The sequence below is a fragment of the Halyomorpha halys genome, unplaced genomic scaffold, assembly GCF_000696795.3.
Source record: "Halyomorpha halys isolate HHAL.00 unplaced genomic scaffold, Hhal_1.1 Scaffold73.1, whole genome shotgun sequence".
Lineage (NCBI taxonomy): Eukaryota > Metazoa > Arthropoda > Insecta > Hemiptera > Pentatomidae > Halyomorpha > Halyomorpha halys.
The window spans coordinates 997444-1014035 of record NW_027104949.1 but is presented as its reverse complement, the minus strand read 5'-3'; the positions used below and the strand labels follow the sequence as shown (position 1 = coordinate 1014035).

General features: G+C 31.1%; 1 protein-coding gene across 4 annotated transcripts in view; it reads right to left on the bottom strand.

The window, feature by feature from the left end:
* Window positions 1-976: 976 nt before the first annotated feature.
* LOC106692829 (zinc finger autosomal protein) overlaps window positions 977-16592 on the bottom strand; it is a 47417-nt gene continuing 31801 nt past the window's right edge. The window contains exons 11-13 of one of the 4 annotated variants that reach the window (XM_067046489.1): window positions 14514-14564; window positions 1200-1296; window positions 977-1123 (exon numbers count right to left, since the gene is read on the bottom strand). In XM_067046489.1, the coding sequence (XP_066902590.1) occupies window positions 1084-1123; window positions 1200-1296; window positions 14514-14564 (188 nt within the window). In that variant the 3' untranslated portion in view covers window positions 977-1083. Of the gene's footprint in view, window positions 1124-1199; window positions 1297-10882; window positions 12753-14513; window positions 14565-16592 lie in introns of those variants that run through there. The other 3 variants (XM_067046483.1, XM_067046485.1, XM_014439025.3) reach the window with 3 other exon arrangements.

Genomic DNA, 16592 nt, shown 5'->3' with positions numbered 1-16592 from the left:
TGTGTGTGTATGTATGTATAACAGTATGTATAAGTAAGGAAATATGAAGAAGGCTACCAAAAAACCCAATACTTACCTTAGTGTTGTCAGTAACATTAGCTCTGCGTACCTTAGTGTTGTCGGTAACATTAGCTCTGCATACCTTAGTGTTGTCGGTAACATTAGCTCTGCATACCTTAGTGTTGTCGGTAACATTAGCTCTTCGTACCTTAGTGTTGACAGTAACATTCTGCGTCAGCTACGAAATTCCTATCGCTAATGTTAGAAATTGTTGGTCTAATCGAATTCAAAAGCCACTTTCATTCTCTATCCAACCACTCTAAAAAATGATTTGGTCGAGAACGGTATGATTTTTTTTATTGATTTTTTTTTTTTATCATTATTGATTTTAGCAACTCATTCTTTGAAGGCTTCGTCGTTTGTCTTGATCAAATCCATTTTGATTAATTTGGAAAGTAACGAAATAATACAATACACCTTCGCTTGATAACAGATCAAACTGGAACCATGGAAGGTTCCTTGTGTGCTTACCTACTTAAACTTAGGTTTGCTCTTAATCTCAGTTTAACCGGCTATCATTGGCCTTTCAAGTTTACCGCCAGATTTTAGGGTTAACCTTTCAGGTGCAACGGATAATTATTGGGTTTACCAGAGGTTTTGCTAATCATAGATTACACTGGCCCTTAGTTTATACATTTCGTAATAAAATGTTTCATATTTTACAAAATTCTGTCGATCGCAAGGGGCACCATATGTCCCATGGAATGATTTCTTCACTTTTTCAATTACCAAAATATTTGGAACGTTTTTTGCATTTGAGGAACCAAAAGTGAGAACCCTAATTATAGCTATATTGGTCTATTTATTTTATTTCTCCATATTTTTTTCTTTTTTATATTGTCTAGAGCCACTTTACGTTCGGTAGTTAGAATTAGAAAATTGGCAAGAGGTTGCTCAGACTAAGACAGACAAAATGTTTGATTAAAAATCTTTATTCATGGATTAAATATATTTTAATTATTCACATACATTGCTCTCAAATATTTGTACTATATGGTTGAAGCGCTTTGGGTAAAGATCTCACTAAGGATGGTTGCAATACTTAGCTCTGGCTGATATATCTCTGGAAAGTAGTTTTATTTTGTTGGTTTATCAGTTTAATAATTCGAAATTATTAAATTACATCTGTTATTACTCACTCATTAAAGAACCGACAGCATTTCCTTTTACCACAACAATATCTACCATTAGGGCAACATAACAAAGGGCTATCAGAGCAGCGCATTCCTCCCCTAGCTAAAAATAACACAATGATTTTCATATTAGAAAAGGATTTATATTGAATCGATTTTTTTCCATTTATTTATTGCTATTTACAACTGTACATTATAATACATTTAGTAGATTTGATCTCAGTTAATATGGAATGTTGCAGGCGTGTAGAGAAACTACCCATTGGTAAAGAGGCATGGTATATAGATGGTATAGATATAGGTGCTACGTTTCTTTCAAAAGTGGGCACACGTCTATACTGGCTCAGTAATGTATTCAATAATCATATCTTAATTAAATAAGTCACCACAATGGTACACATCAAACGGAGTGAACTCTATTATACTAATCAAAATTAACAGTCATGATGCAATAATATCAAAATGACCATGCTGCACTGTATAGTTAAACAATTAAAATGGATTTAAACCTCAATGGCCAAACTACCACGCAGACAGGTCTACATAATAAATTGTAATAACCACAACTGATATTCATAATGTTTACACAAACACAAAACGCAGACTGGGCTGGTAATGTGTTGTCTAATTAGCAACAACAGATTTTCATTTTAAATTTTTATTGCGATATTACGACAATAGGGATCATAGAGCTCATTCACACTATATTTAAAAATATATAAATAAAATAGTGACAAAATAAGAAATAGAAGGAAAATAAAAGTAATAATATTAATTTTAAAAAAAATATTAAACTTAAAGCAAAATACGTGGGGAGCGAGAGCAGCGGCCTCTCTATTATCGAAGTGAGAGGAGTACGGTGCTTGGTTGATACAGGAAGCTCCAACACCATCGTGGGTCGAGAACCATTGGAGAAGCTGAGAAACGGAGAGAGGACACCCCAACCCAATGTTCAGGTATGTCACTGTAAGCTAATCACCCTGGGTGGACCCTGTAACGTGGACGGGGAAGTCATTATAGATCTGGGTGAATGGGGGGTTAACGGAGGGAAATTAATGATGCACGTAGTGGGGAACGTGCCACGCGAGTATCATATCATAATTGGTTGCGATTTATTGTCGAAGGTGGGGACGCGAATAAGGAATGCGGGAAACCGATGGGATATTCGGTTGGGAGGAAAGAAATTCATTTGTCAGCGACTTGCGAGGGGAGGGATACCGCGAGTAGGGGCGGTTAACAAGACTGGTAACTGGATGGAGTTAATAGCGGAGAAATACACAGATATATTCTTCAAGCAGGGAAGTAGGTTGGGGAAGACAGTCCATGAAATCCCATTAAAGCGAAATATGGTTACGTACGTGAAAGAAAAAAGATATCCTCAGGCGCTTCGACAACACATTCGGGAAGAATTAGAGAGTCTAAAGGCACAAGGCATAATAGTGGATAGTACGTCGCCATACAATAGCCCTTTGTGGGCTGTGAAGAAGAAGAGTCTACCAGGGGAAACGTCTGAGAAATACCGAGTCGTGATAGATTACCGGAAGCTTAATGAGAATACGGTGGACGAAAAATATCCGATACCGAGACTAGAGGACATTCTGGACAGATTGGGAGGAGCAACCATATTCAGTACCCTTGACCTCAAAGCCATCAGCTGACTAAGGCTGTAACTCCCCCCCACCAGTTTACGAACAATCCTCGTAAACTTCAACTATACAATAAATTAATATAAAATACAACAACAATAACTATTTACAATAAACTATAAACAATAAAGAAAGCAAAAGATAGATACTCCTCGAAATTGCTTATTACAAACTAAAAGTAAAGCCAAACAAAAATAAAATCATGAATTTTACAACTAAAAAAAGTAATTTATTCAGTACATCGCCATAATTAAAGATAAATTGATCACCACTTAAGAAAACATAAAAGAACTGATAAGTTGAGATGAAGACACTCCGGATTACTCTTGCGCAGGTGTTTCAGTTAGTGGGACTTTAAGTTGTTCAATATGAACGGTCCTGTGCTTTTTGGGTTCTCTAATACTCTCAGTAGTTACAATATTATGTTATCTTATTATTATCACCCTGAATGGTCCCTCGTATCGCTGTATCTCCTTACCCCTGTTTGATCCCAAAATTCTATATACAATTGTCCCAATTTTTATCATTCCCTTCCTATCTGTGAGGTTTAAATTCTCCCGAGCTACTCTCCTGGTTTTTTCCCTCTCCAATTTTTCCCGGACTTTTTCCCATAGCTTTTTCCTAGTGACATGATTGTTGCTTATCTCATCCCCGTCCGCCGCCGTGCCCTTGTAGTCTTAATTATTATATACAAAAAAGATGAGAAATAAAAAAATGTTCAAATCCTTAAATAGTAAAAATGTATGTATGGAATAAATATGCAATAATAAAAGTAGGAATAAATGAGTAAATATGTTAAAAAATAAAAAAGGGGAGTATATTTATATTTAAGAGAAATACACATAAAATAGGAATAAATTAATTATAGATTTTAAATATATAAAAAAAATTTTGTGTTGTAAGCAGAAAAATTAGCAATAAATGTTAATTAAATTATATTGAAAATGTAAATTAATGATTTCAGAAAAATTATGTTATATGATAAGGTGATAACAGAGTCCTAACCTGTTGAAGGTAGGTTCTGTTTTAAGGTTGCAAATGTAAATGAAAGAAAGAAGTGGATTGTAAAAGTTTTAAATTTAAGAGTGAATTATAAAGAAAAGGTTATGTAAGTAGGAATCTATTTTTAAAAAACAAAAATTTTATAATGTTATTATGATATTATTTTAATGATTAATTTATTTAAAGATGGAACAAAGGCAATTACCCGGCATTTTTAAGATTTTATAAAAGAAAATTACATCAAAATAAAGGTAGGGCCAAAGAAATCAGTATGTAAGTGAAGGAAATAATGAAATTGTTATATAAAAATTAAAAAAACTTTTTGTAGGTATCCTTGAGAATGACCTGAGGATCAAAACGTTGGAAGGTTTTGAAAAGAATAAAGTTGGCAAAAAAAGGATCAAATTTGTTTTTAAATAAACTAAACCACTCTCAAACAAGAATATATTAATAAAAAGTAATCTTATATTTATACTTTTTTGACCAAGGAAAGTAAAATATTTTTTTATTAAAAATCGTGTAGAAGGTTTTTGAGGACGCTAAAACTAAATTTAACCTTATTTTATCTTATTTAACCTACTTCTTCCGAAAAAATGATTTTTAGCGTACTATATGGGAACGAATTTTTATTTGTTCACTATTTAAAATGGTTTAATACCATTGAAAATTTTGTTTTTATTATTGTAAACTTCAAAATAAATAGTTTGGTATATCATTACCCCATTATTCTATAATAAGTAAAAATTTACAAAATGGGACGAAATATTTTTTATAAAGCGAAAAACGGCATGAAACCCTCCACCCCCGCCCTCCATGGTAGCCTTACTAATCTGACTTTTCAAACAGACAATTATAGCGAATAAGTTGGTCGATATACGACATGTCACAATCTCACAAGAGGAAATCATTATTAGTTATTTATTATAAGGTATAATCCTTATTTTTTGTTTTCTTGTTTATATTACATGTCACAATCCCACAAGAGGAGAGATTATAACAAAAAATGACAATCCTGCCCCAATAGGGCCCCCGGAGAGCGAAGGCCCTACATCACTTTTGAAATATTAGCTTAAAATGGGAAGAGGAAACTTTAAGATAGTCAAATCGAGTAATATTTAAAAAGCGCCTGAAATTGAAAAACGGCATGAATTCCTCCACTCCCGCCCTCCATGTATCATAGCTTTACTTATTGCATATTTGTTGTACGCACCGAAAAAAAACTTTAAACACAAATTTTCGAAGTAATCAAAACATAATTTTTTTGAGTTAAAATTTTCGCCTTACTGGGTTCTTCCACGTTTTTTTAAATTTCAAAATTCACTTAAATAGCAATAACTTCAACACGACTTCACTAATACACACGAAACTTTGTAGGATCTTGAAGAGATAAAAAGCAAGCCTTCGCAAAGAAATTAGAACCGACGATATAAAATAAAACGCTTGAGAAACTTTTCTTTATTGGAGAAATATTTAATGGGAGGTTTTTAGAACAGCCGTTATTGAAGCAATAATAGTCAGACTATTTCAATGGGAATAAGATCTAGTTTAAATTAAAGAACATTTGATTGCACATCGATACATCGAATTTAATCAACACAAATGAGAACCGTTTTCGAGCAAATCGAAAAAGAAATGTGAAAAATCGATCCTATGAAGTGACAATCACGGTCGGTCGATTTTAATCGTAAAAGTTGCTGTCACATCCCAGGCATAATCCGCTTTCAATATATATTTTCAGTTTCGTAGGACTTTCCGTTTTTAAGCTAGGCTGTTCCAGACTATATCGGTACCTGAAAGTAAAAATCAGTTCTGAACCACTACAAGAAGCATGGCGTCGCCTTCGGTAGAAGATACCGACAACGAATAAAATATTTGATGCATACTCAACCTTTACTACAAAACCAAAACTATTGTAACTGGACTAAGACTAAGACAGATCAGACTGACCCGTGAGCACCTCTTGAAAGGTCATCCTCCAGTGAGATGTCACTGCTGGAACTATATCCTCTCCAGCGAGGACACGATGCCCGCCGAGGAAGCATGACAAGCCGATCAATAGCACTGTTGTTAACATGACTCTAATCTTTACAACTGGATTCTCGCTTAAATAGGGTTTAAGTCCTTTTGACACTTTAATCTCGTCAATAATCTTGTTAATAAACCTTTCAAATAATCATTCCCCTTAAGTTTCATGCTTCTCAACTTTCAACAAAACGTTAAAATAAATTATTCATTAATAATACATCGCGACGTATATGTCACTAAGTAACATTAATCAACATTTTTTTAAAAATAAATCAATTGGTATCCATGTTAAGTCTCAATACTCTTTATTACATCATCGACATTCCAACGTTTCGGCCATCCTCAAGGACATTCTAACAATTAACAGCTTATTATACATTCGAACATACATTTTAACAACATTATTATTAATTATTTAACATACCTTAAATATAAATTTACACCTCACATCCTATTATTTAAAAACGTTTTACAGGCTATTCTTGCCCAGGTCATTGATAACAAGTCAATTATAAAGTTACCCAATGAAACAATAAATTAATAGGGAATCTTATTAATTATTAATAAGCTTATGTCTAGTTACCTGTTTTGTGACAATTTCATTAATTATTAAAAACTTTTAATTTTATATCAATTTAACACTACTAACAATCATATAAACAAACCATTTTTAACTTTCCATGCACTCAGGTCAGGCTGATAATTAATTGATTTCATATTGCATTTTGGTCTCAATTTTTATTTATTTTATTATTAAAATTAATTTTAAACAGTAACATAAAATTTTACCTATATTTTTCATGAATATATTTTGCTTGAAACCTCTGCATAGAGTTGATTCAAATTTCTTGTATGTATTTTAAAATTTACTGTATAATTGATGTTCTCTGATATATAAATTGGCTCAGGTATTTTTCTTTTGAACATGTTTTTTTTTATGTAAAATTATGATGTTATCAAAATCAAATTTGTGAAAATTCTAAATTCACCTCCCTCTCCATTGGAAGCCCAAAAAGCTGCATATGTAGTTCACCATTATACTTAAATAAGCCATTTTCACAGCATATTTTTATGCTCTCTAAAAACAATTTTTTATTTTTTATGTTAGTATGTAATTTTATTTCCTCTCATTTATCACTTATAATTTTACAAACCAATTTGAATGGAATATTTTTAAATAAAGAAGGAACATCATAATGACATAAGATATTATCTTCAATTTTAATTTTATTAGTTTTTCTTTTGCCTCAATTACATCTATTATATCAATATTATTATATTTATATACATCCATGAAACTATTTTTAAAATATTTAGATAAGTTTTTTAACGGTCCATAAATAATATTTTACCCAAAAAAATTAATTTACAAAATTTGGGATATAAACCTCAAAAATAATTACTATTTACAATTAATTTCAATTGTAAAATAAATAAAAATTTAGACCAAAATGCAATTTTAAATAAATTAATTATAAGGTGACCTAAGTTTATAGAAGGTTAAAAATAGTTTGTTTGTATGATAGTTGATAGTGTTAAGTTGATCTAAAATTAAGTTTAAAATTAATGAAATTGTGACAAAATAGGTAACTAGACATAAGCTTATTGATAATTGATATGATTCCCTATTAACTTATTGTTTCATTGTGTATTTTGACTTGTAATTAATGACCTGCGCAGAATAGCCTGCAAAACGTTTTTAAATAATAGGATATGAGGTATAAATTTATATTTAAGGTATGTTAAATAATTAATAATAATGTTGTTCTTAAAACTGTTACAAATGAATGTATACATAATTAAGCTATTAATTGTTAGATTGTCCTTGAGGATGGCTGTATTGGTCGAAACGTTAGACTGTTGATGATGTAATGAAGAGTGTTGAGACTTAACTTGGATACCATTAATTTATTACCATTAACTTGGAATTCATTTATTTAAAAATAAATACCAGTCTTAAGAAATTGGAAAGTTTATATATAAACTATTTTAGAAGAAATAATTTCTTCAACCAATTATTAAAAAACTACATGTACATAGTATAATTTAAGATTAATAACTATTATAATTAAAACATTACTTACAATTGTATATTTCAGTTTTTTCTACATTGCTGTGATACAACTGACTCAAGGTCTGTGTCAGAACTGAATAGGGTTGAAATGGATAAAGGTCTGTTGGATTTTTTTTCCAACAGAACCATTCTTTCTAGCAGGTAGTACATCTGCTATTTCTGTTTAGAATTTTGACTGTTTATATTTAACATTGTTAATTATGCCTTATGAAGTTATTAGGTTTGAGTAACATAAACTTAAATTTTGTACATCTAACTTTTTGTTGACAGCCTGATTCTTATATTTTTTATGGTAATAATTTCCCTTTTAGTTGTTTGTTTTTTTCCAATGTATCAAAATTGAATTTATATCCTGTTTGTCTAAAATGTGTGATAAAATCAGTTTGGTCAGGTTTGTTTGTTATAGAGGCTAGTATGTATTTTCATTTTAACAATTCTCGATATTATCAAAGTTTTTCACCACATGTTCCGATACCTGGCCAAGGTGGGATATCTTTCAAGGGACACTTCACAGTGACGCTGTGTTTGTTTACCATAGGGGTCCCGTATCAGAGCTCTTAACACCTTAGTACACCATAGCCGAAGGATCAGAAGGCAATTAAGCAGGTACAAACCCTTCCTAGACATGTCCCACCTAGGGGGTGTGGTGTTTTGTCACCTAAGGCCAATGAGGATTAGATTAAAAAAAAAAGGTAATGCCCCTAAGGGGAGGTAGGAGAAAAGGACAAGGACAACTAGACCAGGAAAAAGGGCATTGAAGATGAAGACAGAAGAGAGAGGAAGAAAGACAGTCGGAAGAGAAGAAAGCCACCAGAAGGATCAGATGACAACCAATCCATCCCATCTACATCTTTCATATCTGCTGATTTTGGAAAGTAGTTGTAATGAAATATTTTATGGCAAAAAAAGCTATCTAAATCATTTCCCTAAGTCATTTTAATATAATATAATTTTCCCTAAACTATTGAGTATAAATATACGTTTTGTTCCTTATTATACTGCATAAATCTATATATCAATTTACCACTCCATTATGTACCCTATGTTTAAATGGTAACAATATTTTATTAAATATAAAGATATTCAATTACTGATAAATTGGTAAACAGGTAAACACAAAAAAGCGTTTGGAAAGGAATTCAATTATAGTAAGTTTTGCAGGACTCAATATAAATTAATTAATTAACTTATTCTTTTGTATAATTACCATAAGCGATTATCCTGACATCCCAAACAGATAAATAGCAAGGCACGACTATATTAGTGTTGATAAACCTTTCTTTTGAGGTGCTATTCTGAAGAACCAAAATAGGATTTCCTGCAGTTCTCTTCGCATGGAATTTCATACACTATATTAGATTGTAGTACTATTTTGTTTTTGTCTTTCATATTAGTGTAAAGTTTGGATAAAGTAGCCGTGTTTTTGTATGTAATTGTGTAATCGTTTTTGTTATTGTTTAGAGTTTTTGATATCCTCTCTGTGAGTGTTGGCAGTGGTAAGGAATTGTGCAGTATATTTTGCTCTTGGTTTCTTCGGGTCAAGGTTGTGTCGATGTTAGTGTTTGCTTTAGTAATTGACAGAATAGTTTATGAGGATACCCCATTTGCTAGAAGATCTACTACTTTATTTTCTGTTGTTTTTTTAAATTTAGAAGATGTTAATTAGTGTTTAGGGAAGTCCTGGCGCAAGCCTCAGGTTAGTTGTATCAGAGCAATGTAGAACAAACCGTAATAAACATAAGTAATGTTGCCAAATTTTTTGTTTTAACTTTTCAAAAGAGAGAGAAAGAAATACTTTATTCATTCATGCTGCCCAAATACATCGGGTTGCCACATTACACAGCATACTGATCAATCCGTGACTGGACATATATAAATTACATATTTTTACATGATATAATATAATAGAAAGATAGCATTTTTCTTTTTTTCACAGTTTTCTTTTACAATTAATACCAGTCTACAAACTAACTTTAAGATTTTCGATTTATTCCCCTTCTTTTTTTTTTTCTTTCCCTTCTATTTCACAACCCCTATTTCATTTGATCAACAAATTCCCTATATAACAAGTATTAAAATATTTAAAATAATAAAGTAATAAAAGAATAAATAATCACTTTTACAATGAAATTGGTCCATATGGACCAGAATATAAAGAAAATTTTTCATTACAAATATTAATTAAATATTGCCAAACTTTTTTCAAAACAATGTTTTTATGGTAAATATAAAATATATCTTAAGGTGAGGTATTTTTAATTTTACACACTCCTTAAATTTGATACATGTGCACTTCTTAAGCTTTAAAGAGCTCTTTATCTCAAGCATTACTGGGTTTAAAGAAAAAAAAATTGGTTTCATTATTTTTCATGGTAAGTCTACTTTAAAAAAAACATACACAGCAACTTTTACTGAAAAATAGATTCTTCAAAAAAAGAAAAAACTCTTAAATTTGCTTATTTGGTAAACTTTTTGAAATCTTAGATATTTCTGATCACAAAGAAACATAAATATGGTATCACTTTGTACAAAATGTAATCCATTATTAATAAAAGTAAATTACTAAACAAAAAAAAATTTTTAGCGGTTATTGTAAATTTCAAAATGGTTTGTAGATCTGTCACATTTGATTACCTACAACATATAAAAAAACTCAGAACTACCTCATTTGAAGCTAGATAAGATGTAACATTTCGTTAGAATATGATGTGGGGCATCATAAATGCGCGTTAAAATATGCAAGAAAAAAAATTTTGACATATATTGTATCAATAGTTTTCTGATTTATTGAAATAGTAATTAAAACATATAAAAAAATAATAATGATATTTCGAACTTTACCATTATTAATCTCTGAAAAAGGAACAGGATTAACATTGAAGGAAAGTGTAAAGCAAGTTTTAGGTTGGTAACAGCTTTAATTGCAACAATTGAACATTTATGCATGGGTAATAAAAAAAAATAAATAAATAAATAAACACAATTTTAAAAGCTTAAGACAAAGAAATGAAGGAAACAATTACTCGATTGATTAAATATTTAAAAAAAATTTAAAGGAAAGACAGAAAATGAATATTGAATAAATTACTTAAAACCTATCAAACTATTGACATTTGTTCTTTAAGAAAAAACTTATAACTAAGATCAACCGAAAAATTATTTAAATTAACAAAGTAAACCAGAATAAGTAAAACCACACATACATATAACATATATGTAGCTAATTATATTTATAGCTAAAATAGGAAAAAAGGAATAATTCAACTAATATTATATATTTCTCAGAAATTGAATAATTAAATTTATGTTTTGGACACAATTCTAAATTTTTACATTAATGTAATGATAATTATTAATAAATAATAACCAATAATTTTTATACAAATTGTTTATAAAAATTAGACTTTAGTGAACATTTAATTCCTTGATCCTTGGCAGTAGGTCAGATGTGGTAAGAGTTTTGATTTGCCAACTACAGGAAATTATCAGTCAAGTGAAGAATGTTTTCGTTCATGACATTAAGTTATTTTCTAATAGCATTTTTGAAAATGGTAGAAGTCAGCCATGCTTAACGATTAACCTTGCAATCGATAGACTCACCAGTATGACGGGCCATTATGTGTTGATCTAAATGACCAAGTTGTCGTGATTTATATTCACAATGAGGACAATGATGAGGTTTCTCACCAGTATGACGGGCCATAATATGTATTTTTAAATTACTAAGTGCAACCGATTTGTATTTACAATGTGGACATTGGTGAGGCTTTTCACCAGTATGACGGGCCATTATGTGTTTTTTTAAATTATATTGTTGAACTGTTTTATATTCACAATGAGGACACTGATGAGGCTTTTCACCAGTATGACGGGCCATTATGTGTTGATTTAAATGACCAACTTGCAGTGCTTTATATTCACAATGAGGACATTGATAAGTCTTCTCACCAGTATGATGGGTGATTATATGTTGATTTAAAGCATCTTTTCGAACTGATAGATATTCACAATGAGGACACAGATGAGGCTTCTCATCATTGTGATGTGCCTTTTTATGTTTATTTAAATTACTAAGATGAACTGCTTTATATTCACAATTGGGACATTGATGAGGCTTTTCCCCAGTATGATGGGCCATTATATGTTGATTTAAAACTCTCATATAAACTGATTTATATTTACAATGAGGACATTGATGAGGCTTTTCACCAGTATGACGGGCCATTATGTGCTGATTTAGATGAGTAAGTTGTAGTGATTTATATTCACAATGAGGACAATGATGAGGCTTCTCACCAGTATGACAGGCCTTAATATGTATTTTTAAATTACCAAGTACAACAGATTTATATTTACAATGTGGACATTGATGAGGTTTTTCACCAGTATGACGGGCCATTATGTGTTGATTTAAATGACCAAGTTGGAGTGATTTATATTCACAATGAGGACAATGATGAGGCTTCTCACCAGTATGACGAGCCATAATATGTAATTTTAAATTAGCAAGTATAGCCGATTTGTATTTACAATGTGGACATTGGTGAGATTTCTCACCAGTATGACAGGTGAAAATGTGTCTTTTTAAAAGATTTTTTTTAACTGATTTATATACACAGTGCGCACATTGATATTTCTTGTCACCAGTATGATGAGCCATTATATGTTTATTTAAAAAACCTATTTTATTTGTTTTGTAGTCACAAAGATGACATTGATGAGACCTCTCACTTGTAGGATTACACATAACAGAAAGGATAAAGTTCATCTTTCCTTTCAGGTGATCCATCTCATTGGGCACCTCTTGAACGTCTGTAAAACAATAAATATAATGTTTTAAACCAATGTGATCCGGGTTGCATTTAAAAAACAAAAATACGTATCATGATAATAAATAATTGTAATGTTAAACTAGCACCCAGGAAACCTCCTTCATAATATCTAAAGTGTTTTTTTATGGAAAAGGGGAGAAAAGAAATTTAGAGAAAAAAATACAGAATATCAAAAAGGTGTTTAATTAATTACACCCATCTTATTCGCAGTAATGCTATAGCTTTAATTATATTTAACGGGTGCAGTTCACTCAATTCAGTGTTGTGTAGCCTTCTATATTTTCTAGTAAACTCATCTTTTTTTAGTCCAAATATTTTACATACTACTTTATTTTAAAAACCTTAATATGCTGTTCTTCCTTAAGTGTAAGAGGCCATGTTTCACATTTGTAAACTACAATAGGAAGAATAATACTTTTCTAAATTTTAACTTTTAAGGTTCTGGACAGAAGGCACAAAGTTAATCAATTTCAAAATTGAAATATAATAAGTATTTCCCACCATTAACTTCACTATTATTTTCTCATTAATTTCTAGTTACAGTAGAACCTAAATACTTAAACCTATATACCTGGTTCAAATCTATTTCCTCCAAAATTTATAATACCAAATTGCTCCTTTTTCTATTGCTAACCACATATCTTGTTTTATTCGTATTCAATTTGATTTGAGTTTACCCGCCCTCATCCAATAACAAATTATGAGTATATCCAACTATGGGCATTTTTCTTTTTACATAAAAAATACTTCAAAATATACAAAGACCAGAAAACCTTTTATTTATAACGAGTTGATCCTTGTTGTGGTCAAGAAAATAATTAAAAATAATTGATTTATGACTTCCTACTCAGATTACATTAACTATATCCATTTTACTCTACCTGCTGTATTACATTTTCTACATTGTTCCCTTCTACACTACAAATTTCTCTAACCTGTAATATTACATTAGTTATCAATTCTATTATTTGTCATCTACCACTTTAACAGTGATAATTATCACAACTGTGGTTTGATCAGTTATGTTTTCATATCAGTTACTTCATTTATCACTTTCATTACTTATCATTTTTTAATTATTACTACTTTTTCAGTATTATTACTGTCAGTTAATAAATATTTTTGATTTTCATTTCAAACTTTCTATTTTGGTTTTAATTTTATGCCAGTTTTATTTAAATGTCTTTTTATACTTTTATTTTTATATCAGTTTCATTATTGCTTCAACTTTAAGCCCATACTAAATAAATGTAGTTCTAAATATTGTTTTATAGTAGTTTTCTTGACTGCAACCGGACCATCATCTTGATTCACATATGGTTGACCAACAATACCTGATGCCAGATATTCACATATGGTTGACCAACTATACATGATGCCAGAAATAAACATCTGGTTGACTGCCCATCCATGTTGCCTGATATTTGTAATTTTCATTTTTGTAATTTAATAAGAAACAATTTTTAGTGCAATGGGAGAATTTTTAATATCAGACAATTAATGTCGCCACATATTGACAATTCAAAGGCTGAACTAGTCTGGTCGTTGCCCTGTTTGGACTAAGTAACATGCCAAAAGTTCCTACAAGTCTCATTTCTCAATATCTACAACTGTATATCTCACAACCATATCACAGGTGAAAGAAAAGTCAGACAGAAAATTATTAATAAAACAAAATGTAGAACAATATTCTAGAAACCACTCACTCAAAGATTACATTAATAATAAAAATTATTCTCACCATTATCCGGAACATGTAGCTCTTCTTCCTGCTTCACATGAACAAGGCCATCTGTTAACAAGTAATTAATACTTTCAAAAAGAGGATTCAAACAAAATAACAATAATAAAAAAATCTAAAGCTTTTAATTATAAATTATGTTCTAATAATAATAATAATAATAATAATAACAACAGAGACCAAGAAATGCAAAGAGGATGAAATGGACGCCAGATATGAATAAGGCTGTCATCCGGGCATATTACTTGGCAAAAAAACTAGAAACTGACAAAACAGGATATCTTAACCGTATACAGAGATACTGGCATGAGTCCTTTTATATATTTATGTTTGTCTCGCCATCACAAGGATGGACTCTGGTTTAACTACACTTAATCTGAGCAAAGGTATTGAATCAACAATCGTATCACAAAATGAACGATTGGTAGAATAGAAAAGCAAGTCTCTGCATGGGAGATTCTATAGCCAACTGAAAGAAGCCTCCTTAGACAAAGAGAGATCAGTCAAATGGTTAAAAGCTGGAAGGCTATTCTCCAAGACAGAGGGATTTGTGGTTGCTATTGAAGATCAAGTTATTGCCACGAGATCATATAGGAAGCATGTGTTAAAAGATGCAACAACACCAGATAAGTGTCGATTATGCTCAGTAACGCTCGAATTAATCCAAAATATCACTGGAGGATGTGGAGTGCTGGCTGGTACTGAATATCTGCAGAGGCACAACAATGTGGCCAAAATTTTGCATCAGGCTCTGGCGATAAAGTACAACCCAATTGAAGATAAGAGCCCTTATTACAAGTACCACCCAAATAAACTCCTCCAAAAAGGTTCTCTCAGGCTATATTGGGATGAACCAATTATTACAGACCATACAGTATGCCATAATAAGCCAGACATCCTTCTTATAGACCTAAGAAAAAAGAAAGTGGAACTTATTGATGTTGGGATCCCCAACGATAATAATGTAAGCTCCACTGTGGGAGAAAAACTGAGGAAATACCAGGAATTGGCTATAGAATTGAAAGAAATATATAAATTGGAAGGTGATACCACTACTCTATTCATAATATCAACAAATGGTCTCATACCAAAATCAACAGTGGCAGGCATGAATGGTCTGGGGGTTCCTATAGACGTACTAAGAGAGGCTCAACAGTCAGTTCTCTTAGACACTGCACGTATAGTGAGAAAATTTTTAAATATTTGAAAAAAAAAAAATATGAAGATGGTTGGACTTCTAGATCCTCCACCTCAGATATTCAACCCACAATAGCGAGAAAAAAACGGATAATAATAATTTAATTGACAATCAACAAGCCATACTCTCTTTAACCATCCTCGCTTCATTTCCATTTTACGAGGTTTTGGCTATTTATCCATTTTTAGGCCTACAAAGACGGACCCTCACCACTATGCTAAATTAAGTTACACATTCATAATTCAATTATTAAATATCATTCACTTCCATTATATATACTCTCAAATGCAACCCCACACCTAATACCACTATACCGCAATGCCAGTAAAAACTGTTATGACAGCAACTTTCATAGTTTAAACCATTTTATTTATAACATACAATCAGGCAATGAATCAAACTTTTCGCCCGATTTATTCCAAAACCTCAAACATATTACCGATAATAAATCTGATGTAGACCTACAATCAGAAGAATGAAATTTTTAAAAAAAATTTTGAACGCACCGATTCAAATGAGTCCCCCTTAAAAGCTAGGGTTGGCGGCTCATTTGACATGTTATCAGAAATCGACCTTTCGCCAGGTACGCATACTAGAGCAATACTAAGTACCAGCAATAACAATACTAACCCAAATGCTCAGCCCAATACAATAAAAATACCTCCGATATTCCTATATAACGCTAATAATTACAGGCTACTGTTAAACGATTTGAATGCATTGTTCATCGGACCATTTACTGCCCTATCGGTAGCAATACGAAAAGTATGTTAACGAATATCGAAGATTACAGAACTATAACTAAGTACATATTCATATATTCATATTCACAAATAGTTAATTTATTAAAAAAGTAATTTTCATTTTTTTTTTTTTTTTTT